This window comes from Micromesistius poutassou (genome assembly GCF_964030765.1).
Source record: "Micromesistius poutassou genome assembly, chromosome: 21".
Taxonomy (NCBI): domain Eukaryota; kingdom Metazoa; phylum Chordata; class Actinopteri; order Gadiformes; family Gadidae; genus Micromesistius; species Micromesistius poutassou.
In genome coordinates this window covers 3,790,317-3,815,293 of record NC_140291.1, presented here as the reverse complement: position 1 = coordinate 3,815,293, position 24,977 = coordinate 3,790,317, and the positions used below count along the sequence as shown (strand labels likewise).

The window sequence follows — 24,977 nt, the reverse complement described above, 5'->3', positions numbered from 1 at the left end:
CGATTATTTTGGTCAATATTGAAAGCACGATTATTTAAGTTTGAGTTGAGTTTGAAAACATGATGCAATATTCAGCATTTCTCTCCAAAAAACGCTTTGTAACTGAGAACTTTGAAATTTCGACTTAAAAAAATACACAAAATGGGCAAATAGAAAATGTTCAAATAGAAAATAATGTATGTATAAATATATGTATCCAGTTGTTCTGCAATTTCTATAAAATATTTAATGAATAAAACCCCCAGCTGGATCTGAGTTACCTGGAAGACCTCTGCCATAGAGAAAAGTTAAGTTAAGTTATCCTTTATTGTCCCTTTTTGGGGGAAATTATTTCTCTGCTTTTGACCCATCCGGGAGCCGGTGAACACATACACTGCCTTGCAAAAGTATTCACCCCCCTTGGCTTTTTACCTATTTTGTTACATTACAGCCTTTAGTTCAATGTTTTTTTAATCTGAATTTTATGTGATGGAGACTAAAATTTAACTTTTCGGCAATCAAAGAAAATGCTATGTCTGGCGCAAACCCAACACATCACATCACCCAAAGACCACCATCCCAACAGTGAAACCATGGTGATGGCAGCATCATGCTGTGGGGATGTTTTTCAGCAGCCGGGACTGGGAAACTGAGAAAGATAGATGGTGCTAAATACAGGGATATTCTTGAGCAAAACCTGTACCACTCTGTGCGTGATTTGAGGCTTGGACAGAGGTTCACCTTCCAGTAGGACAATGACCCCTAACACTCTGCTTAAGCACCACTTGAGTGGTTTGAGGGGAAACATGTAAATGTGTTGGAATGGCCTAGTCAAAGCCCAGACCTCAATCCAATAGAAAATCGGTGGTCAGACTTAAAGATTTCTGTTCACAAGAGCAAACCATCCAACTTGAAGGAGCTAGAGCAATTTTGCAAGGAGGAATGGGCAAAAATCCCAGTGGTAAGATGTGGCAAGCTCATAGAGACTTATCCAAAGCGACTTGCAGCTGTTATTTCCGCAAAAGGTCTCTCTACAAAGTATTGACTTTAGGGGGGTGAATAGTTATGCACATTGACTTTTTCTGTTATTTTGTCCTATTTCTTGTTTGTTAAAAAAACATCTTCAAAGTTGTGGGCATGTTCTGTAAATTAAATGATGCAAATCCTCAAACAATCCATGTTAATTCCAGGTTGTGAGGCAACAAAACACGAAAAATGCAAAGGGGGGTGAATACTTTTGCAAGGCACTGTACACAGTTGCACATACACACACAGAGGAGTGACCTTACACAGAGGGGGGCACACTGGCCCACCCGGAGCAGCGGGCAGCCGCAGTGCAGCGGCCGGGGAGAAGGTGGGGGTTTCAGGTGCCTTGCTCAAGGGCACCTCATCCGTGGATGAGGACGTAGGAGAGTGCTGCATAACTACTCCACCCGTCCACTTTTTTGCCTACCAGTTGGGATTCGAACCGGCCACCCTCCGGTTACCGGTCCGACTGCTTAACCAGTAGGCCACGTATAGAAAAGCACCCACTGTGGGGAAATCTAGCACCCTCATGGCTAGATCATAGACATGCGGACACTTATGGCCAACACCTCTATGCGAACGAGAGTGGCGGAGGCATTTCTGCCAGGAACAAAAGACAAACGGCAACTGGCTGTTTGGGGCAATCCGCCGTTTCCCTGACGACAAGGCTTCTTCAGGATTAACACAATTGGTTCTGTCTGGCAACTAGACACAGCTGTCACCCGTTCATATGGGATTAACAAGACCACTGGCTTGGTAATTAATCGGCAGCAGTGGCTTAGGAAGTAGAGCGGCGTGCCTGGCAACCGGAATGCTGGTTCGATCCAAGGTGGGTCCTCCTGGTGGGTGTGTGAGTGTCGAGGTGTCCCTGAGCCAAGACACCTAACTATAGGCATTTTTACACTGCCAAGCAGGTGCAGTAGCTGCTTGGCAGATGTTAAAATGTCACTGTCTTGCCTCTGTAAAACTGGGGGTACATTACCCCTTCGTCAAGGAGCCGGCATTCTTGGTTCATTGGAGCAGGCGAGGCTACGCACGGAGACGTCTTTAGAATAATTTGCATACTCATAGAATGCTTAATTTTTTGTATTGAAGCCACTCGCATGCAAGAATGAGATGACTACACCTGAATGTATTTCAACCTTATTGTGGCTAATCGAGTTGTTGTTGCTGTATTACAGGCTCACAGTTGGCGTAGATTAAATGGTAAATAGACTGGCATTAAATTAAACATGCTAAATTATTTACAAGTGCCAAAACGCCAACATATTCTTTATTTTGCTGACCACTTGTTTTTTATCCCGACGAAGGCCTCGTAAGGAAAGCTCCTCTGCTGCTTTCTCGTAGATCGTCTTTGTTAAATGCGACTGCATCATGGTGGTCAGCAGCTCACGGTTTTCCCCGTCTCTCCAGTTAGAACTACTCATATTGCGTACGTGTAGAGTTCGAGATGGGACATTGGGGTGAAATCAAGACGGTATATTACAGTAGCATAGCCAGGATTTTTCAACAGGGTTTACTTTTGCGAAGTAGGGTGGGCCACTATTTTTTACATTAATCAATTTATACAGCAATTTTCCCAAAATTAACACGTGATTTCATCACAGATCAGACGATTAATGGCAAACAATAATCGGCTACATTGATAATTGATTATTCACATAATCTTTTCAGTACATTACAATATAATTCCAGAAGGAAAACGTTCTTTTGTAAGGCTGAGCTCAGCTGACTAACGCATCACAGCTACATGGAGCAGCGGGGCCAGCACTAGAAGTATTGCTAGCCTTCCACTGAAGCTGCCACCTCCCATTGGATAATACATTTGACTGACGCGTGTCATCAGCCAATCAAATTTTGATGTGTAGTGATAGAACACCCCCAGGTCCCAGCAATATGCTGGCTCTGGCCCCGGTGATGTCATCAGCGAAGTTTGAAATGTTGGCGGGTAGTGAGAGTTTATATGAACTACTATGGCCACCGCCTTCACACCACCTAGCGATCCTGTTTCTGATGTCAGTCGTTTGCCTTTTTCAAGGCGATCGTTTGGAGAGAAGAGTTAAGTTAAGAGTTAATTGCAAGCAATCTTTCTCAGCTCTCAAGCGCATTAAAACGTAGGCCTACTCGCGGAACGCAACCGTACCCGACTCTCTGCACTGGTATATATTGCCATCGAGATGGAGCTGCTCATTAAACTAAAACAGGACGCCCCACTACATGAGGAGTTCATTGAACGTTTCCTCTGAAAGGATCAGAGGATGGATTTGGCCCATAAGGCCCAGACTTAAACCCCACGGTACGCTACTGTTGATACATGATACTTTAATGAAACAAACTTTATCTCACACATTTTTGTGTGACATTATAATATGGGCTATTTTTTCGTTCCTTGAATTCAAACTGCCGAATTTTGCACTTCTGATAGGGTGGGCCAGTCAATCATAGTGGCACTGGCCCACGTTGGCCCTAATGTGGCTACGCGCCTGGTATATTACCTCGGTCAGTGTAAACCAAGGACCATGCCGGGAAAAAGTTTCAAATAAAAACTGTCAAAACTCTTTATAACTGCTCCAGACGAGCTAGGCTGTTGCCTTGTATGGCTGACTCTGCCATGGGTGTGTGAATGCGAGTATGAATCGGTGAATGTTATTGGAAAGCGCTTTCGGTGGCCACAGAAAAGTTACATTTAATTTAATTATTTTTTTCTATTTACCATTTAATCTCCGCCAACTGTGAGCCTGTAATACAGCAAAAACAACTCCAGAAGCCACAATAAGGTTGAAATAAACATTAAACAGCGAACAAGGTAACAAAACAAATTGGATACTACCATGACAACACACGGTGAATAGATACTGTGACTCAAATTCTCGATTTGATGTTGTGCATTTTAGAACCTTTGAATAGCCAGTATTCATGATTCATCCAACATTTTCCACAACCCTCTCTTCTGGTCTCCAGTCTGAATGCCATGAGTCGCATGGCACATAGCTCGCTCACTTACTCCAACCTCCCTACCGATCAGAACCATCACAATCACCGTGGGGGCCCCAACCATCAAGCCATATAGGCGGTATGGTTTGGTCCCTTGGGCCGCCGGAGTGCACTTAACGCTGCTTTTTATGCAAATTGTGCCCATCAGCTTCAAAGGGAAGCAAGCACCCATTGACACTACTTTGCAATTCACTGCTCTGGTCTTCGAGGGCTGCGCCGCGGGACGCTGCCAGGGTGCGCTCCACGGGGGTTGCTGTAAAATCATGAGGTCTAGGTCTATGGAGCTGAAAGGATTATACTATCTGGTATTTTCAGACCAGAATTGCGCAATTGCATTGAATTGCATACAGCCGCCTAATGGGTCCAATTTGTGATGCTTTCACATGGGCGTACAATTACGGCAAAACAAAACTCTTGTTGACAAAAAAATAAGGCGCCTCCTTCTGTTTTCGTAACAAGTTCATCTCAAAGGGATGAAATCCTTCATGGTTAGAAGTGGGGGGAGGTTTGAGGAGAAGTCTTCTTTATTTCAGATTGGCCATGGCGTTCCGAATGGTGGCTGGCATCAGAACAAAGACACATTGACACATCATATAATCACAAAGAACTGTCTCTTCTGCTTCAGTTTTAATGAATTCTTTGGGGGTCTTTTTTATCTCATCTCTCTGGGAGGCAGCGGCTCAGGAGGTGTGGACGAGTTGGAATATTCATTATCACAGAGCCAATAAGTGGTTGGATCATTGTGCAAAGTTTTGAATAAATCTCACAGCAGGACTAGCAGATTGCCCATCGAACAGTCACACAGGCGCTGTTGTGAGGGACGGATCGCCATGAAAGGAAAACCATCGTTCCCTGTTCTATTTATCTGTACTATATAACAAAAATGTTATATATAGTAGGTATAGATTTTTGGTGTCGTTTGAACATTGAAATAGCTGCTAAAGACATCATTATTAAAAAGGATTAACGCTCCGATTGCCGGGGGGGGGGGTTAATAGTTTGCGTATCCTCACACTGGACGGCAGCTGTCAAAGTGCTGTCAAAGTGAATATTCTAATAACGTTTAAACATCCAAAACTAAATGAATATCCGAATACTGAATTGAGATTTGAATATCTTACTAAGGAACGAATATCCAGATTTTTGAATATTTGCACTCATTGTAAAGCTCTGTGAATGGCACCGTTCCATGTCGTTGAAGACGTCTGATGTTCAGCCCTTAGCCAACAGAATCGGTTGCACACACAGCATTAGCGCAACACATTATCTCCTTTTTTTCCCTCTCCACCGGCGGCTTGTGGCAAGGTGGTTATCGATCCTTCCTTCGGTTGATGAAGCGGCCTCTCTAGACTATTGTTGCCAACGGCGTCGGCAAACAGCTTCTGGAATTTCCCTACATCCCCATTAGCCTGACGTCCATGCCTCAACTGTCACAGAGGTTGCTGGGAAGCAAAACACGTCGGGGGAGGGGTGAGCCATACGCAACACCTGACAGTGGTGCAAGGTCCGGGTCAAGTGCTATAAAGAGAGAGAGCTGCACCTCGGCACCTTTTGTCTGATAAAACGCAGAACGTTGCGCAATGGAGTGGCTCTCGCAGTGTATTGACATACTTCTCTTGCCCTACTTTAACGCCTTCACGGTTTGAATTTGAAGTGCCACATCAAACATGTACCCAAGGCACCAAACCGAACGCCCGCAGCGTTTCTCTTTCATGCGCGCTGCAGTCGACGCCAGGGCCTCTCCCGGGAAAGACGAAACCAAACATGAAATGGAGGAGATGTGAGCGGAGAAAAAAAACGCACCTGATGTTCTTGGACGCGTTGATGATCTCCTTGATGCGCGGCACCCCCAGCGTGATGTTCATGGAGGCCACCCCGGCGAAGTGGAAGGTCTTCAGGGTCATCTGGGTGCCCGGCTCCCCGATGCTCTGGGCGCACACTGCCCCCACGGCCGAGCCCGGCTCCATCTGCGCCCTGCGGGGACGGACAGCACACATCTCAGGGGGACGCCATTGTTGTCCAGAGAGGAGGGGGAGGAGGTCTGAGTGGTGCGACGGACCACGGGCACCTACGTCGCAAACTGTACTTCTGGAGATCTGGGGTGAAACTAACGGGATTTAGCCGGGCCTTGGACTGGATAAACCCATGTATGTGAATATATGGATTAAAGCGGATTCATTATTCCATGGTCTATGTAGGGCTGTCAAAGAAGCAGCAAAAGGAAGCAGCAAAGAAGCAGTACCTCATATACTTGTCCCTGCACGTCTCCAGGAACTTCTCCAACTGGGTGGGCGTGATGCGGTCAAGCTGGTAGAGGACTTTTGGCTGAGAGAGAGAGGGAGAGAGAGCGAGAGAGAGAAAAGACAGAAAAGGATAAACAAAAATAGATTAGGGGAGAGTGCAAGGGAGATTAGAGGAGTGGGCTGCATATATTTGCAACATCACCACTGTTGTCCATCGGGTGATGTTGTTCACGGTAGGTACCTCGGTGGTGCCGTTATCATTGATGCCATATTTGTCTCTGGTCTTCTTGATTCTCTCTGACATGCTCTGGATGAACTTTCTTATCTCCTGTGGGCAACAACAGAGGTCAGTGTGCTGTAAGTGGGGAGCCAAGTGAAAGGACTATAATTGCTATTCCGCGGGGAGCTGACTTTCCACTCATGCACTTGTTACACACACACACACACACACACACACACACACACACACACACACACACACACACACACACACACACACACACACACACACACACACACACACACACACACACACACACACACACACACACACACACCACTCTGGAGGGAACATCATTTGCATTGTAATCTCTGACACACACATGGACGAGCGTAATTAGTTCAGTCAAATGCGTTTGATAATAATAACTTTTGCCAGTTGATCCTCGGCTTTATTGGTGCACCTGGATGTGAGGCCGGTGCTACCCCACATCCATGTGGTATAATAAACTGAAGCAAAGCTTTTTTTTTTTTAGACGAAAGCCGATGTTGCGCCTTCCTACTGAAAAATTCTACCTCAAAACACACCTTTCCACGTTGGACGGACTACGTTCCCACCACACACACACACACCCACCCACCCACCACTCTGGAGGGAACATTGTTTGCATTGTAATCTCTGACACACACATGGACGAGCGTAATTAGTTCAGTCAAATGTGTTAGCTCAAACTTTGAGTCTTGGGAAAGAACCAAACGACAGCATCGATCAGTCAAAAATGCCACTCTCTGAAAACATTGCATACATTGCATAACACTGCCTACACAATGATTAGTAAATCATAATCATGATGGTTATTCATATGCACTTATAATCATAAGTGCAAATGAATAACTATTATATAACATTGCGGGACACCCACTCATGCAAAGGCTGAAATGTCTTTGGCTTCAGCGTAAATAATAGAGTGTCCCAAATTAATTAGCGGTCCGACAGCGTTAATGGGTTGTTTGTCAGCCAGCTTGAATTGAGGTACTCTGTTTCCCACCCGTCTCTAGATTAACACCCAAGGCAGAGGCATGCTTCACTATACCTCCAGGAACTTCTCTGAGCCTGTGTTGTTTAACTCCTTTACAGAGGAAAGTGCTGTGGTTAGAGCCAAGAAACTCAATAAACACATACATATTTAGTGTTTATTGGACCAGGTTGCTCTCCTTGAGATGAAAAAACTATTTTGCAAAAGAGACCTTGCAAAATAATTGCATATAAGAAGCAGCATTTTGACATTTTGACTGAAAATATAAGTTTGAGTTGGAACAGAGGGTGGTCCGTGAGTAACACCCACCACACTTCATTATATTACATTCTGCTGTAGGCAGAACAGTTACCACAGTTACACACACATATATGACCACATGTCTACTGTGGAGTATAAAACCAGTGGCATTTACCAGGCTACTTGAGAAATCAGCAGTAAACTGACCTGTTGACTGAAACTGCTGTTAAGGTGTGCATGGTTTGAATTAATTCATTCACTCATTAAGAAACAAGATAAAACAAAACGTCTCACTCGGGTCTGAACAACCCGGGGCCAACTTGATTCGTCCAAGTTATATAAGATATATAATTGACCGAACGAAAATTAGCAAAAAAGTTTTGCACTTTTACTCTCCTGGCTCCCTGCAGCCGACAGCAGGGATCAAATTAATGAGGGTCATATCCCGCCGCACTCCGAGGTCCACTAACGAACTCAGTCGCTCAATCACAGACACTGGCACCACTGAACGAAGGAATAAGCTGTCTATACTCTCCATGTGCTCCTCCTACGTGAAAGCCTATTATAGCTTTAAAGCTATTATGAGGAACTAAGGCAGCATTTTATATCTTGAGATGTCCTTTAACGCATATGCATGAGGAAAAATTTGGGTGAGTATAGCATCTTTTACTTGGCGGTGTCCGAGCAGTAGCACTGGGCTTTTTGTTTGTTTTCTGGGCATTTATATTGTTACTTGGACTGTAGGCTGGATCTCCTCTCAGCACAACTTGCAGGCGTCTTTCTCGTTTCTCTCGGTGGCCGCTGGCCCCCTGCTTGGCAAAACCGCGGGCAAAAACCAACAACACAGCAGGCTGTGACATGTTGAACAATGGAGTAATGAAGGATCATCATGTCCGCCGTGATTCAACCTCAGGCCAGACAGGGAGGTAATGGGCGAGAGTGGGGAGGGGGATCTGTTTTGTATCCCTGTTCTTTTGTCATTCACACTGCGGGGCGAAGGGATATAAGGGATAAGCGGCGCCACAGCGGTGATTTGAGTTGGGGATTGAGTGTGTGATAATAATGGAATAATGAATATGTGTTCTGGCCCCCTGGGGCTGTTTACCTCCAGGAAGCTGTCTCTGCAGAAGGAGAAGTCTCCCCGCTTCATGATGGACTCGGCGGTGAGGGCCAGCTCGTTCTTGCTGAGGGCCGGCTGCTCTGGACACGTGAACACAGCCTGATGGGGAGAGAGAGGGGGAGAGCGAGAGATGGAATGAGAGCGAGAGGGGCAGTAAGTGAGGGAGAGAGGGAGTGAGTGAGTGGCGAGGAGCATGCGAGTGTGACTGAGTGAGTAAGTGAGTTGGAGAGTTGAGTGCATGTGTGTGAGGGTGAGCGACAGAGATTTAGTGAGTGTGTGCGTGTATGTGTGTGTGTGTCTGTATGTGTGTGAGAGTTATTGAGTGAGTGAGTGATGTAGTTGAACCTCGCCGTTTCTTAATAATTTAATTGGCCAGCCTTGTTGCGCCTTCCCACTGAAAATTCTACCTCCAAACACACCTTCCCACTTTTCGACTACGTTCTCACCTATATAAAGCCGAAATGTCCCTTGCTGGGTCATACGGAAGCATGGCAGATCCTGTGGTGGTCATATTTCAAATTGGACTAGGTGTTTTTGTGTCTGGTTATCAATCGACGACCTAGTTATATACTATCCCTAACCTAATATATACAAAATTGATTTTATATATAATACACAAAATAATTATATAACAATAATATAATTAGATTCTATATCATCATTACAAATATCATCATTGTTATAGATAATAATTAAATATAATCATTATATTATTTGACACATCATATTCAATAATAAATAAAAACCTGACTTAATTGTTTACAGTAACAACTGAAAACACAAAGTATTGTTAAATGCACCATCAAGTCCCATCCCTCTCGGTGCTGTGTGGCGGTGTGTGTGTGTGTGTGTGTACGGTAGTGTGTGTGTGTGTGTAGGGCAGTGTGTGTGCAGGCTCAGAGGGTGTGTGAGTCGGCCCACCCACCCGGACGTTCTCCAGCACCCTCTTGAACTCCAGCGGCTCGTCCTTGCCCTCCATGTCGGCGGGGTCCAGGCCGTCGCCGCCGTAGATGAACTGGATGATGTCGCCCGTGGAGCTGCGCACTGTCAGGTCGTACTGGGAGCACAGGTCCTCCAGGGACTTCACCAGACGCCTCTGTGTCATCCCCATCCCGCCAGAGAGACAGAGAGAGAGAGAGAGAGAGAGAGAGAGAGAGAGAGAGAGAGAGAGACAGACAGAGACAGAGAGACAGAGAGAGACAGACAGAGACAGAGAGACAGACCGAGACAAAGAGACAGACAGAGAGAGACAGAGACAGAGAGAGAGAGAGAGAGAGAGACAGACAGAGACACAGAGACAGAGAGACAGAGAGAGACAGACAGAGACAAAGAGACAGACAGAGAGAGACAGAGACAGAGAGAGAGAGAGAGAGAGAGAGAGAGAGACAGACAGAGACAGAGAGAGAGAGAGAGAGAGAGAGACAGACAGAGACAGAGAGACAGAGAGAGACAGACAGAGACAAAGAGACAGACAGAGAGAGACAGAGGCAGAGAGAGAGAGAGAGAGAGAGAGAGAGAGAGAGAGAGAGAGAGACAGACAGAGACAGAGAGACAAAGTGACAGACAGAGAGAGACAGAGACAGAGAGAAAGAAAGAAAGAGACAAACACACACACACACACACACACACACACCTTTCAATTCCGTGAATGAATTAACAACAACACCCGTCCTTATGAATAAACGAGAGAAAGGGGCTCACCTGCATGTAGCCCGTCTCGGCGGTCTTGACGGCCGTGTCCACCAGGCCCTCTCGGCCGGCCATGGTGTGGAAGAAGAACTCTGTGGGCGTCAGGCCCGAGTAGAAGCTGTCGGCCACAAAGCCCTTGGCGGCCGGCAGCTGGGTGGAGAAGTCAGAAGGGTTAGAGCTAGCAATGGGGCTCATAGCTAGGCGGACGGTACCTAACTAAATAGTGTTTAGCGTTGTCCTAGCCATTTTGGTATCGTATATGGGGAATGGGTTACCCTAGCGATTGCAAGTGCATGGGACTTGTTTCTTTGAATATTTTTACTGTACCTACAGATTGTTTCTCTTTGTTCTGAATTTCTTCTGACAAATGTACATATTGTAAGCTGCTTTGGAAAAAAAAAAGAAGCTTCTGCTAAATGCCCTAAATGTAACTGCAAATGTGATGGGTTAGTGCTTGAGAGAAAGGGGGAACAGTTGAGGGAAAAAAAGGTCAACGCTACAGGCGATAACGGAAAAATGGTTTACACAGTCTTTATACAAGCCTTGCAACAGTATCTTAAAAATGATTAAAAAAAAATGATGATGAAAAACAACCCTGATGTATCCCATGGACAAATAAGAGCCCCAGAAAGCCTCCGTTGAGATGCATAATGTCCCCCCCCAACAACACACTCTAAGAGAAAAGTGTCCTTGAAGTGAGACCTGAAGCAACGATCAATAGCCAGGGACCGACAGATAGTAAATTTAAAAAAGGAAGAAATCCTTACTTTAGAGTGTTTTTCGAAGTGCGGCAGGGAGCGATTCTCAAAGCCGTCGGGCACGCGCGATCCACTTATGGCCTGCTGGCCCACACAGGCAATCATCTGGGAGATATTGATGAACGAGCCTGAGGTGTTGTGCACATGGGAGAGAGGTTTGGGATAATACAGAGGTAAAAAAACAAAACCAAAACCCAGCCAATCACAGAAGGCTCTTGCGGCGACATGCGCGAACGGGGTGACTCGACTTTGAAGGGAATTATTACCTTTCTGACTGCACATACCGTATTTATCTTTTCGTAAAGGCCCATTTAACTAGTGTTTTGGCTTGTTCAATGTCGATGTTGTGAGTCATTTGTAATAATGAAACATTTTAGGCCTCACAAAGGATTGCCAATTTCTGTGACCTTATCAAAGTATTAATGTAACAAGAAATGTGGTTTGGGCGATGATACGGCCGACTTCCATTGGTTTCGACTTGACGCTTTCGGAGGCTGTCGTCATGGCGATGTGCCTCAAGCATCTCCAGCAGAGCGCTTTTTTTTCTCGGAAAATGCAAGGCCCCATGCTGAGGATTATGTGAGCGTGTGAGTGAGTGAGTGATGGAGAGCGAGTGTTTTGCTCAGTTTGAGTAAGTATGTGTGTGCGTGTGTGTGCCTGCGTGTGCGTGTATATGTGCGGGAGAGAGTGTAGATATATTTGTGTGTACGTGGGAGACAGTGTGTGTATTATTCTTTGGCACCTTTGGAGCCACAAAGTGCCATGATCAGAGGGCTGTTGCTCTTGTCCAGCTCCCGGAGGCAAGCACTGCCAGCATGATCTCGGATGACGGACAACTCTTTCAAGATGAGAGCCTGCACACACAAACACACACACACACACACACAAAGAAGGGGAGGGAGCGAGAGTTTAATCAGTTCTCCGCAAGGCTCCTCAAAGCACATAGGGCATCCACTTGGCTGGGGGGATAAAGGACGGAGCTGACAGCTGGTGGGGGAAGATCACACATCAGAGATGGACGTTCGCCTGCAGGGTGTGCTTGGCTATCTGGTTGGCAGCCGTGCTGTCAGGGCCTCTGTGTGTCAACTGTTACACGCGTTGACACGCATAGTCCACTGTTCGATGACGAGCATGCTCGTCTTTTACCATTATGTCATTTAGCAAACGAGATGTTACTCAAAGCCGCTCAAGCTTAGCCTGGCTATTGCCAGACCAAGTCCAATCGTAGATTGCACGTTGGTCTGGTAAGGGTGCCGTAATTTTCTCCTGCACAAGAGGCGGGCGTAGTTCAAATGACTGCAAGCAATTGGACAGTCCTTCAACCAATCAGAACGATCCGGATGACGTAGCTGGTAGATTAAACTTTTACCAAAACCAGTCGGCAGTAAAGCAAAAACATCCTTTCTTTGGAGGAATTGCTCCAGGGCAAGTTTCTGCTCAGCTTTCAAAGAAAACTTGCCCCTGAAATAATTTAAAACAGCAGCGACAGCTGCATCAACGGGTAGCGGTTGCTCCGCTTCGGTGGCCGCCATGTTGAATGTAAATTGTAAACACAAAGCTGCTTGCGACGCTTCTCTGGTCTTCATCGTGTTTAACCAGCCAATAGCCAGGTGAAAAAACGCCAGCTTGGTGATTGGTGCCAAACGGATTGGGATAGGAAACAGGAAGATTAAACATGTTCCTTTCCGTCCCCATGTGCAGGGCGAATTCCAATCGCCGGCAGATGGGGGTGGGGATACCCAGTCTAGCTCAAGCTAGTATTGGATGTGTCATTAAGGAGCAGGGGGGCGGGTCGTGAGCGCTGCATATATCTTGATTGCCGGGATACGTTGTGTATACATTTATGGAACACTACAGAAAACATTTAAGTACACTCAATAAACCTGGGGTGGGCAAGTTGGAGAAACCAGTAAGATCGATTTTCAACCTACTCTTCAACAGATAGATGGTTAATGGGGGAAATAAATTCTGCACGTTATCTCTGGATAAGCTGAATCCAGTAGAGTGCACTCTTCTCTACTTGGAGGCCTTACTCTTACGTCAGCGACCACATTACATCACATTGTGTGTGAGTGTGTGCGTGTGTGAGTGTGTGCGTGTGTGAGTGTGCGTGCGTGCGTGCGTGTTACCTCCAGGGTCTCCTCAGCCGTGCAGCCCGGCTGCTGCTGGAGCTTCCCGGTCTTGAGGGCCTCGATGTACTCGTCACACTTCCTGTAGCCGCCATCCAGCAGGTCCTGCTTGGCCTTCAGCAGGCCCTGGCCCGGGGTCACGTCGCCGATCCCGATGGAGAAGCCCCGGTTGGCTGGAGCGGGATCAAGAGAAGGATATAAAAAGGACTATGTGGTAGGCCGGGGGGCTCAAACTGTGAGGGTATTTCCCCGAGTAGCTACCCGGGTACGATTCAGACCATGCGTTGTTCTCTCTCTACTTTGAACCCCTGTCCTGTCCCTTTCTTCAGTTTCCTGCCCATAAAGACACTAAATAAACATTTTATCCCCCGTTAATTGAGAGAAGTTTCCTACCTACCTCCCTAGATTAAAAATGTTTGCCACATAGTTTGTATGTCTGTTTGTATGTATAAACGTATGTTTGTATGGCTGTATGTATATATGTATGCATGTTTGTATGGCTGTATGTATGTATATACGTATCTTAGTTTGTATGGCTGTATGTATATACGTATGTTAGTATGACTATGTATATACATATGTATGTTTGTATGGCTGTATGTATGTATATACGTATGTTTGTATGACTGAATGTATGTATATATACGTATGTATGTTTGTATGGCTGTATGTATGTAGTATATACGTATGTTTGTATGGCTGTATGTATGTATATACATATGTATGTTTGTATGGCTGTATGTATATACGTATGTACGTTTGTATGGCTGTATGTATATACGTATGTATGTTTGTACGGCTGTATGTATATACGTTTGTATGGCTGTATGTATATACGTATGTATGTTTGTATGGCTGTATGTATGCCCTTCGACTTTCTCGTCAACCCTTAATCCGATCGACTTCACGCTCGTTGGGTGTGCTGCTGAGCTGCCGAGGAGGTGCGGTGTGGAGTGGGAAGTTGTTTGGCTGAGTGGCTCTTGAGGAGGCTGCAGAGCAATTCACTGGGGGCCCGAGCCAATCGGCCAGTTCCGAACAGGCACGTTCGGTACGTTGTGAGGGGGCACTAGCCTCATTATTGAGCAGGTCTCTTGTTCGAGGGGGCCTTACGGGAGGGCTGAGGGCCCCCTCACCCATCGCCTCCGTGGCGGATAGCCATTCGGCAAGCTCAGCGCAGACTAGGCCTGAGTGGTAACATTACTCCGCCACCTTCCTTTCCAATTCGGAGAAATACATCAGCATCATCCATGTCAACCCTCTCTGCTCAGTCGTATAGTCAACCAATGTTGGGATCTGTTTAACACCAAAGATGTTCTGGAATCGGTCATAAAACGGACGTGACAGCCACAATCACAGACATCGCCTCCCCCCCCCCCCCACCCACCCCCTTCTGTCAGTCTCTGCCTGCTTGCAGTGGTGTGGTTGGTTTAACACAAAAGATCCATTCTGGACTGCATCCAGGGCAATAGTTTGCTCGTGTATTGTTGCGGGTCCTTTGTCGGGTTAATAGATTTCCCATGTTTTATAACACTTTGGGTTCAACTGGATTAACAAGGTAGTTAGATTATAGTGGGTTCAGTTCTAAGGAGCAATGTGCAGGTTGGCCTGCCAACATATTAACACTGGGGAAAGCACTTTAGAAATAATCTTCATTCTTTGTGACCCAGAATTACAGGTATAATTCCCTCTTCCATTATTTGCTATTCAGCTGTTCCGAAATTACTCCGGCAGGTAAAAGATAAAATGATGAAGGATAAATGTCTTGCCTAGTGCACTGCCAAGAAATTCAATTTGGCAACATCAACACAATACCCCCGGTTAGAGTTTAGACGGCGGGCGGTGGGACACCTACAGAGGTAGGTGGGGGTGATACGCGCCAGGCGGGACATGGCGTTGGCGGCCTCCAGCTGGCCCCAGTCCCGCAGCAGGATGTAGAAGATGTTGTTCTTGGAACCAGAGCCCAGGGTGCCTTTGTCCAGGCTGCCGCACAACAGTTCGCTGTTCTGGATCACCACGACTACCGGGGAGGGAACACAAAAGGTGTTTATAAAATATATATAAAAATAAATGTGCTCCATCATTTTGGAAGTGTGCACGCATGTGTGTGGGTGTGTACGTGTGCGTGAGTTTGCAAGAGAGAGAGAGATAGACAGACAGAGAGAGTCAGAGGGACAGAGCTAGGCCGGTCGCAATAAGCAATAAATCAATTGATCACACAATAAATTAAAATGATTGAATAATGAATGATAATTTTGCCGTCTGCGATAAATAAGCTTTTTTTTTTTCATTTAGCAAGCCAGAGAAAATGCTAGTTGAGATTTGGAGGAATGAAAAACAAAGATGGAATTGGTTTCAAAGCCGAACGCGACAGCTGCCGCGTGGGAGCACTTCGGGTTCAAACCGAATGATAAAAAACTGATATGTCAGGTGGACATTCTTACTGCAAATAGAAGGTCACTTAAAGTCAAGTAAAACCAGAAGATTATCGTTGCATCTAAAAGCATAAGAGACAACAGAAAAGGAAGCACTAGGACTCTGCATTGATCACAACTTAAGAGTGCTGTGTGTGTGTGTGTGTGTGTGTGTGTGTGTGTGTGTGTGTGTGTGTGTGTATGTGTGTGTATGTGTGTGTGTGTGTGCGTGTGTGTGTTTGTTAAGGTAGTGTGAGGGAGTGCGTGGGTGTGAGGTTGTGTGAGGGAGTGCATGGTAGAGGGTGACACATTTTCGGGACTCCCGCGGAATGGGAGTCAATTTACTATTGGTAACGTGATCAGGACGGGATAGAGCATAGAAATCAATGGGAGTGGGAGATTAAATTAAAAAATGAGTACACCCAAACATTTTTAGAACAGAAAGTTTGAACCGCATACAACTCACAATACAATTGATGATTGGCTACTGCTAATCACAGAGTAGACACGACCCAGAGTAGCCTATCAGAGCAAGACAAAGCAGCTGCCCTTCCTGCACAACCCAATCAACACGGCAGTTGGGAAAATGGAGGCAAGCCAGAGAAAGCTGTTGCAGTCAAAAGTTTCGTCGAGGGACCCCTCAGTTGATCGCCAGGAGCTCAGCCGTGTTGGGGAATCTTGGTGTGGGGAATTTTGTGAGTGTTGGTGGACGACACATTAACAGAATACGTTGCATGTAAATACTGCAATACGATTCTCAAGTATATGACGGAGAGCGGTACTAGCACACTACAGCATACCTGCAACAAGCAGGTATATATATATATATAAAAAAATTTCTGGTAACGGGACAGGAGCGGGAGTCATTCTTCTGGATTTCAGGCGGGACAGGCGAGTATTTTAAGCCCCACCACTGAGAATTCAACAGGGGAGTCAAAAGCCACTCCCGTGTCACCCTCTAGTGCATGGGTGTGTGTGTGTGTGTGTGTGTGTGTGTGAGGGGGTAACGTTGTGCAGGTGTGTGTGTGCGGTGCTCACAGGAGTCGTTGAAGCAGAGGTCCTCTCCCTTGCCACAGTACTGCTTGCCCTTGGTGCGCAGGTTGGCCAGCACAGGGCTCTCCTTGCTGGGCTTCATGATGAGGCTGAATAGCTGCTTGCCGGTCCACAGAGCCACGGGCTACACACAGACACACACACACACCGTAACACAAGGTTTCTCTCCATCATCACCTGGCCTATACACCTCGTCACATCGCGGACAGTGCCGTTGCGTTACCTTCATGATAGCGGGCCGAGGCATCCTTATCTTGACGCGCTCGTCCTGCCCCACCAGGATGGACGCCACGATCTGACAGGCCTTGGCGCGGTCCAGGAAGGTGTCCTTCAGCGTCATCAGGTAGGCTCCTGGAAGGCCAATACAAAACGTTTGAAAGACGCGCTTCAGCCACGTTGCTCACAGTGTGCATCACATGTTCCGAAACAGTGATGCATTGCATGCACTGCATGGGGGACTTTTTAATGCGACAATCTCCTGGAGATCACAGTGGGTGTTTAACAGTATGTAATGCCATACACCGCTTTTGAAGTAAACAGTTATAGGCCGGTTGAAAGGGTTCGATCAATGCATCTTCAACACTTACACAGGTAGTGAACTTTGTAGGCGTCATGTAACAAAGGAGGTTTTTATCAACCGCTAGTGCGACACAATACCGACCTGTTATGAAGTCCTGAATGGCGGCGATCAAGGGCTCGCCATTCCTCGGTGTCACCAGGTTGGCTTTGGTCTGAAGGGAAAGAAAACATTGAACCCTCAACCCACACAATGTTGAATGCATGACGTAAAAGTTACACAACATACAATATAAGTGCGTGTGCGTCTCTCTCTCTGTGTGTGTGTGTGTGTGTGTGTGTGTGTGTGTGTGTGTGTGTGTGTGTGTGTGTGTGTGTGTGTGTGTGTGTGTGTGTGTGTGTGTGTGTGTGTGTGTGTGTGTGTGTGTGTGTCATACGTACGCCCATCAGGACCAGGGCTTCAGCCTTGGCCTCTTCGGTCTGAGGGAGGTGGAGGTTCATCTCGTCGCCGTCAAAGTCAGCGTTGTATGGCGTGCACACGCACTCGTTGAAGCGGAACGTCCGGTGAGGCTTCACCTTGGCCTGGGAGGATGATGAGAGACACACACACACACACATATTGACCCATTTTATTCATCCACAAATTGGAAAAAAGGCAAAAAGTACCTGGTACCGGGTACTTTTTTTTGTACTACCTCCGTCGAGGTTCCAAGCGAGCGGAGTAAGTACTTTTGTGTGACGTAAACAGGCTGCTGGCAACTGATTGGCCAGCGGCTGTAAATGGGAATAATCACTCAAAGTAAGTTGTGTCCGGCGTGGCAGGAATCCACGGACCCGCTCCCGAGGGGGACACTGATCAGCTTTTCGCCGTGTGTGTCGCTCCTTTCCCGGGGCTAGAGTTAGGCTGTGCGTGGTTGTGTGTGTCCGGCGTAGTTGTGTGTGTCCGGCGTGGCTGGAGTTCACGGACCGGCTCCCGAGGATCAGCATTTCACTGTTTCGTTTTAGTGTCGTTCCTTTCCCAGGGCTCGAGTTTCGCCTCCATCAACGTTAACGTATGACAACAATATTTATTTTATTTCCTGTCATAACCTTTCCCGGGAATCAGGAAATAGTCTTGATCTCCCGGGATTAAAACCCAATGACGACCCGCCCATGTTGGAGAGGTACTTTTTTAGATGGAAACACGGCTGACAATCCTTCCTTCAAGTCTCATGAATAGAAAAGGGTAATAGCCGTGATCATATGTGAAACCATTGGCTCCTATAAAAAATAGCCGATGATGGTGAAGAGAATGCAGTTGGGCCCTACTCACAATGTGAGCCATGATGCTGAGCTTGTGCAGGGAGGGCTGTCGGTTGAACAGCACAATGTCCCCGTCTATCATGTGTCTCTCCACCACGTCCCCAAACCTCAGCTCCTGGGCCATCTTATCCCTGTTTCCGTACTTGAGGAACCTAGTGGGGGGGGGGGGGGGGGGGGGGGACATTGATCAGTATTGGAACACACGTTTCTTGGTTAATTGATGTGTCACTAACTAACCAAGTCCAAAGACATGTCTGCAATTTGTTTGTTTTATCTGACGAGCAGCCAAAACAAACAAAGTAAGTATACCAAGCATTCATTCTGTAATGATCCATGAACCAAATATTAGAATTTCCGAAGCATTAAGCAAATGTTTGGTAAACACAAAGATCTATCTCGAGATCAATGCCGAAGATCTCCGTTTCGTTCTCTTTGGCCGAAAAGAGAATGAAACGAGCCCTAAGCCGCTACACACACACAAGTGGGTTGAAGATCGAGTCTGCTTTGGTGACTCAGCCATACCCTCTCTGGCAGAATAACCCTTGCTGTGTGATGGAGAACACATCACCAACTGTGCACCACTTGTGATTTGAGGGCATGGCGATACACGCCAAGAGCCCGATCTGGGACATTTTTATTTTATTTTAAAGATTTATTTTTGGAGCTTTTTCAGCTTTATTATAGAGAGAGATAGAGAGGACAGTGTGGAAGACAGAGGGGAGGACATGCAGTAAATGACCCAGGCCGGATTCGGTCCTGGGTCTCTGCAATTAGGACTGTGCCTATATGGTATGCGCCGGTGTAACCTCATTCAGCGGTGGAAAGCAACTTAAACTATATTAATTCTAATAAGAGCATACTTTTGGATTGTGCAATAAATTATGCAAACAATTAATCGTCAAAATTGTATTAGATTTGATGCATTTTCTGTCGAACCACGAGTCGCTTAAATAGACTAATGGTTGCATCCCGAGTTACATTTTTTAAATGAGGCTGTGAGGGGGAGGGGGAAGAGGAGTAGGAGGAAGGGGGGGAGGAGGAAGTGGGGGAGGAGAAGGAGGGCAGGGACTGGAGGGAGCCGTCCACACCTCTTCATCTGTGTGTGGCGGTGCTGGATGAAGTTGGCTCCGGGGTGGACCTCCGGCCCACTGCGGACCAGCTTCCTCATGAGCTCCAGGTTGGCCCTGTTCACCTGCCGGGGCGATCGGGAGGTTAGTTTAGTCTGCATTCAGTCACCCTGCCGGGGCTGGAAGGTGGACCCAGAGAGACAGTCGGCTGCCCAACACGTGTAGGTCACGTTAGGGCTGTGCAATTAATCCAATTTTGATCATGATTTTGATTTTCGGGGTCAAACGATCTCCAAACTAATATAATCGAGCAGAAGATGATATTATTCATTAAATGGTTTATAGAAATTGCAGCACAGCTGGATACATATTTGTACATTATTTTCTATTTGAACATTTTGTGTATTTTTTCAAGGGGAACTTTCAAAGTTCTCAGTTACAAAGTGTTTTTTTGGAGAGAAATGCAGAAAAATGCATCATGTTTTCAACTCAAAAATAATCGTGATTTCAATATTGACCAAAATACTCGTGATTACGATTTTTTCATTAGGTCTCGTGCGGACGCGCCCAGGCGGCAGCGGAGGTACCTTTTCTGGATAGGTCAGGATCTTGGCCACATGCACGGGGACGGCCACCTCGTCGATCCTCAGGTTGGGGTCCGGGGAGATGACCGTTCGCCCCGAGAAGTCCACTCTCTTCCCCGACAGGTTGCCTCGGAAACGCCCTGAGTGGATGAACAACGGCGCAGGCGGTCAGGTCGTTGGGAAAGAAAAATCATTCGGACACGCAGTTAAGAGGAAAAAGCATAACCCTAAAACAGCTTATTTTAGATGAAAAGGGAGGTAATGGGCTGCATCGTAGTCAGTGTTGGGGAAGTTACTTTTAAAAAGTAGTGTTTGCTTGTTACTCGTTACTTCTTAAAAAAGTAATCCCTTACTTTACTTAGTTACCCTCTATGGAAAGTAACTTGTTACCGTTACTCGTTACTTTTACGTTGCTTAATTTCAATCAGTTCGAAATAATGTGAATTCCTCCATCCAGTGGCGGTTTTGGTCTGTTGACATCACATTTTGGATGATGGTTGTGGGCGGCGATTCTAGCTGAGTTTAACGTCTCAGCTGATTCTAGCTGAGTTTAACGGGGGCAGGGCAGCTCAGCGATCGCGTTCCTCCGTATGTTTATCACATAACCCTGCAGGCTTCAATAAGGATTTCAATCCATGCTAACAGTGGATCCCCCGTTCCCCCCCTTGTCCGTTCCATTTGGGAGACGCAGAGGTGAACTGTCCCCCGCGCCCCCCTCCCCTTCTCACACAGCTTCTGTGACGGCACCTCCTCAGCAAGTAGGGGCGCCTGCAGCCGGAGGGGGCGCCAATATGCCAATTCCCCACACAGTGATATGATAGATAATAGAAAACCGCTTCGCGGCACGGATGATTTTTTTTTTGCTCGTGTTCTCGTGCCACCCCCAATGTGACATAAAATAATGCCGCCCCGGGCGGCTGCCCGCTTCACCCATGCCTAAAACAGCCACTGCCTCCATCCCTCAAAAGTTACCGTTGGTTGCTCCGCCGCACTTGCCATGATGACTGACTGCTCTCTGCATGCTATTGCTAGTACCAGCCTCAGTGTGGAATGAGCGCCCGCGACTATTGCGCAAGCACGCAGCTGAGGCAGTGTCGGTTGGTTACCATGCAACGTCAATCAAATTATTCCGCCTCTATACCCACCCGTCTGACCTGAAGTCGACCAGAAGGCATTCTGGCTGAATTAGTTGCCTAGCTCAAACAGGGGGGAGGTTTGGCGTTCTCCATGGAACTCGTCGGCAGGCGAACACACGGGGTCTGTACCTTGTTTGCCCTTGAGCCGCTGGACAAAGCCCCGGGTCCATTTCTTGGGCGCCATGTTCATGGGGATGCCCGACAGCTCACTGTTGATGTAGAGGGCCACCTGCAGCTGGAGGAAGTCCCAGTCCTCCATGATCATCTGGGTCTTGGCACCCGTCATGCGGTGCTGATGGAGGGCGAGAGAGAGAGATAGAGCTTGAGCTACTTTGGTGTCTTGTCAAAGGAGAAGAACTGATGAAATTGGGGATGGTTTGAAGAAAATCGATGCTACACTCAGCGTCGTAAAACGTCGGTGTAAGGCGTCCACATCAATTTTAAGACCATTTCAACCCGAAACATAAAAAGATGGTGAGTCAAAATTATACGAAAAGTGTTTTAACTGTATTCTAAATGTCTTCCTACTTCAAACAAAAACACGCTCAATGTGCTACCGCTGCCGAACACGGTGATGGCTCGTGTCGACCCAGAGCTGTTGGATCTCTATGTTATATTGCTGAGGGAAGGAGGTCTGGAGTCCTGTTATCGTGGCTTTGTGGATGGTGAAGCTCTGTCTGCGCAGCTATGTATTTAATGTCCACGTCCGAGTGAGCGCTAGGCGTCCCGGAAACTTTTAGTATAACGCTACAGTGTGTGGCGGAATTCATGTACAATATTGCTTATTATAACGCATATAAATGACACAACAACGGTACTAATAAAGTATCATCAAGGCGTGGGTCGTTACGGGGATAACACTACCCCCCTCTTTCCTCAAAAATCGTTTAAATCACAGTGATTCCTGTTCGAATTCCATCTGAAACAGCGGGCTCACTGGCTCTTTAATAAGCCTAGCTTTAATCAACTCTTCTTCTGGTTTTAACGCGGTGCAACTTAACTGTCAGTGACGTGGTCACGGCCCCACTGACCTTCTTGATGACGTCGTTGAGGAAGATGATCTCGGTGAGCTTCATGGTGAGGTCGTCCTCGTTGGTGCCCGACTTGAGGTCGCTGACGACCGAGGGGCGGATGCAGAGCGGGGGCACCAGCAGGCGCGTCAGCAGGAGGTCGGCGGGACGGCCCGCCTCGGGGTTCATCAGCAGCAGGGGCACGTCCTCGGCGGGGATCCTCTTCAGCAGGTTGAGGACCACCAGCGGGCTCATGTTCTCCTGGGGAGGGGGGGCAGCGGGGCGATATTTAGAAAGATAAAGAGCACCGTGCCGCCCTTTAGTCAACATCCCCCGAGACACAAGCCGAGTCGTGTTCTGACAGTGTGCAGTCAAATGAAAAGGTGCATCTTTAACCTTCTTTCTTTTTTTAAACGTTGTACCCATTCAACAAAAGTATTCGAGAAATTCTGTTTGGGTTGTTTTATATCCAAGCTATTTCCATATGGGAGTGCGCCATCAAATGAAAATCATTGTTTCCACTTTTTTCCTCTGACCTATTCAACAAATGACCCGTGATGAACAAAAATGGAAAAGATCATATGCCATCATCTTTTAATGGGATGTGATGTCTTGTGATGGGCGAACACACGCCTTCAAGCAATTATGGCCAAATGAATCAATCAAATCCTAAATGATCAAAACACATTTCTCATTTGTCATTGATTTGCCTTCATACCCTCCTTTCACTGCTCCCTGGTGCAGTCGATCAAATGTTCTCTGGGTGCATTCAACTCACGAATAGCTCTAGCATTTACATTACGTAAAATTACATCCAATTACAGTTGTTAAAGGAGACTTATGGGCTGATACAGATTTTTTTTTCATCAGCCTTAGCCGATGACCAATACGTCAATACCGATTTTCTTGAGCTGATATTTGGAGCCGATACTTACTACTCCCTCAATTTACATCATGAAAATGACACAATGACACAAATGTTACAATTTATCAATTAAAAAAATTAACATTTATTTAACTGTCATTTAAACCTTATTTAACCCTGTAAATCATGCCGGGAAAAAAATAAAATAATATATATTAATAATTAATTAATATAAAATAAAATAATCGTCAAAAAAAAATCGGCCGATGCCGACACACGTGAAAAACGCAAATATCGGCCGATAATATTGGCCGGCCGATATATCGGTCGACCACTACAAGACAGGGTGTCGTGGCGTTTGAGGGGCGGTGGTGGTGGTGGTGGTGGTGGTGGGGGGGGGGTTACCTGCGCCCTGTTGAGCAGGGACTCCACCTCCTTGTTGTGCTCGATGGCGATGTCAAACGACTGGAGGAACTCCGACACGAAGGGGTCAGCCACCTTCTTGGTGGTTTTGTACTTCTCGTGGATGATCTTCAGCAGTCCGCACTTCTTCACAGTCCCTGGAGGAGGAAGAGGACCCCGCAATCACGACCATGACTAGGGCTGAATGATGAATCTAATTTAAAAACTAGAGATCAGGAAGATTGAAATGTATTCTTTTGCAATTCAATAGTTAAATAAAGATGTTATAACATCAATTCATCTCCACACATCGGCCTGGCCTAAAGGAAAGAGCAGTTTATATGTTGACTGCTTACAATATTGTGTTGGTCATACTAAAGAATGATTTATTGCTTTTTTAGTGAATAATACAGAACAATACATTTTTAAAAAGCGCATGTTAAATCGCAATCACAATATTGGTCAAAATAATCACAATTATATTATTTCCCCAAATCGTTCAGCCCTAACCATGACTCCCCCGCCCGACGAAACGTCAATCAGCATCAACCGGCAAGTACCGGAAAACACATCCAGGAAGGATACCTGTTTTTTTTTTTCAACTCACCGTTGAATGATGAGCAGTTCATACAGAGGTTCCTTTTGCGACATTTCTCCGAGATCTTCTTCTTCAGGCCCCGCTTCTGCAGGTAGGGCAGGTGGGGCCTCTTCAGGTGGTCCATGAACTGGAGCTTCTCCTCGCGGGTCAGCATGATGTGGGAGCAGGTCTTGCAGATCATCTGCAGGAGGAGGGAACACGGCTCATTGGAAACACTAGACACCTGGTCGCACTCACCCAAATGTTCGCCCATTCGGTTTTTGTTGTTTTCAGGCCAAACCATAGCAATGGCAGCATACAGCCACAAGATGGCGACAAAGACCTTGTGGTCAGATTTAAGGCAATTTCCTTGTTTCTTGTGAAACCCTCTTTGAGCTACCACACATCTACCTGTACAATACAATACAATATTACACGGCTCTTCTCAATGCTGTGGAACGCTCTGTTCACTTGCATGGGCCTTCCCGACTTCCAGTGGTGAATTATTTTTCAATAATGACCGTTGCTAAGCATATAATGACCGCTGTCAAGGAAAGTGGATTTTTTCACGTCTATCGTATCACTCCGCAAGTAGTCCGCTAACTTTATTACATTATCCC

The 24,977-nt window shown here is 46.5% G+C and overlaps 1 protein-coding gene across 2 annotated transcripts in view; it reads right to left on the bottom strand.

Moving 5' to 3' along the window:
* The window catches only part of polr3a (polymerase (RNA) III (DNA directed) polypeptide A), a 32,904-nt gene that overhangs the window by 6,229 nt on the left and 1,698 nt on the right, over nucleotides 1-24,977 (bottom strand). Inside the window, exons 4-25 of one of the 2 annotated variants that reach the window (XM_084485658.1) lie at nucleotides 24,388-24,559; nucleotides 23,784-23,938; nucleotides 22,535-22,774; nucleotides 21,633-21,795; nucleotides 20,371-20,507; nucleotides 19,805-19,908; nucleotides 18,727-18,868; nucleotides 17,856-17,996; nucleotides 17,560-17,629; nucleotides 17,122-17,249; nucleotides 16,884-17,022; nucleotides 15,287-15,451; nucleotides 13,435-13,607; nucleotides 12,048-12,159; nucleotides 11,315-11,433; nucleotides 10,560-10,697; nucleotides 9,784-9,954; nucleotides 8,844-8,957; nucleotides 7,556-7,591; nucleotides 6,484-6,570; nucleotides 6,242-6,324; nucleotides 5,803-5,973 (exon numbers count right to left, since the gene is read on the bottom strand). In XM_084485658.1, coding sequence (XP_084341784.1) covers nucleotides 5,803-5,973; nucleotides 6,242-6,324; nucleotides 6,484-6,570; nucleotides 7,556-7,591; nucleotides 8,844-8,957; nucleotides 9,784-9,954; nucleotides 10,560-10,697; nucleotides 11,315-11,433; nucleotides 12,048-12,159; nucleotides 13,435-13,607; nucleotides 15,287-15,451; nucleotides 16,884-17,022; nucleotides 17,122-17,249; nucleotides 17,560-17,629; nucleotides 17,856-17,996; nucleotides 18,727-18,868; nucleotides 19,805-19,908; nucleotides 20,371-20,507; nucleotides 21,633-21,795; nucleotides 22,535-22,774; nucleotides 23,784-23,938; nucleotides 24,388-24,559 — 2,960 coding nt within the window. The remainder of the gene's footprint in view (nucleotides 1-5,802; nucleotides 5,974-6,241; nucleotides 6,325-6,483; nucleotides 6,571-7,555; nucleotides 7,592-8,843; nucleotides 8,958-9,783; nucleotides 9,955-10,559; nucleotides 10,698-11,314; nucleotides 11,434-12,047; nucleotides 12,160-13,434; nucleotides 13,608-15,286; nucleotides 15,452-16,883; nucleotides 17,023-17,121; nucleotides 17,250-17,559; nucleotides 17,630-17,855; nucleotides 17,997-18,726; nucleotides 18,869-19,804; nucleotides 19,909-20,370; nucleotides 20,508-21,632; nucleotides 21,796-22,534; nucleotides 22,775-23,783; nucleotides 23,939-24,387; nucleotides 24,560-24,977) is intronic. The other variant, XM_084485657.1, reaches the window with a different exon arrangement.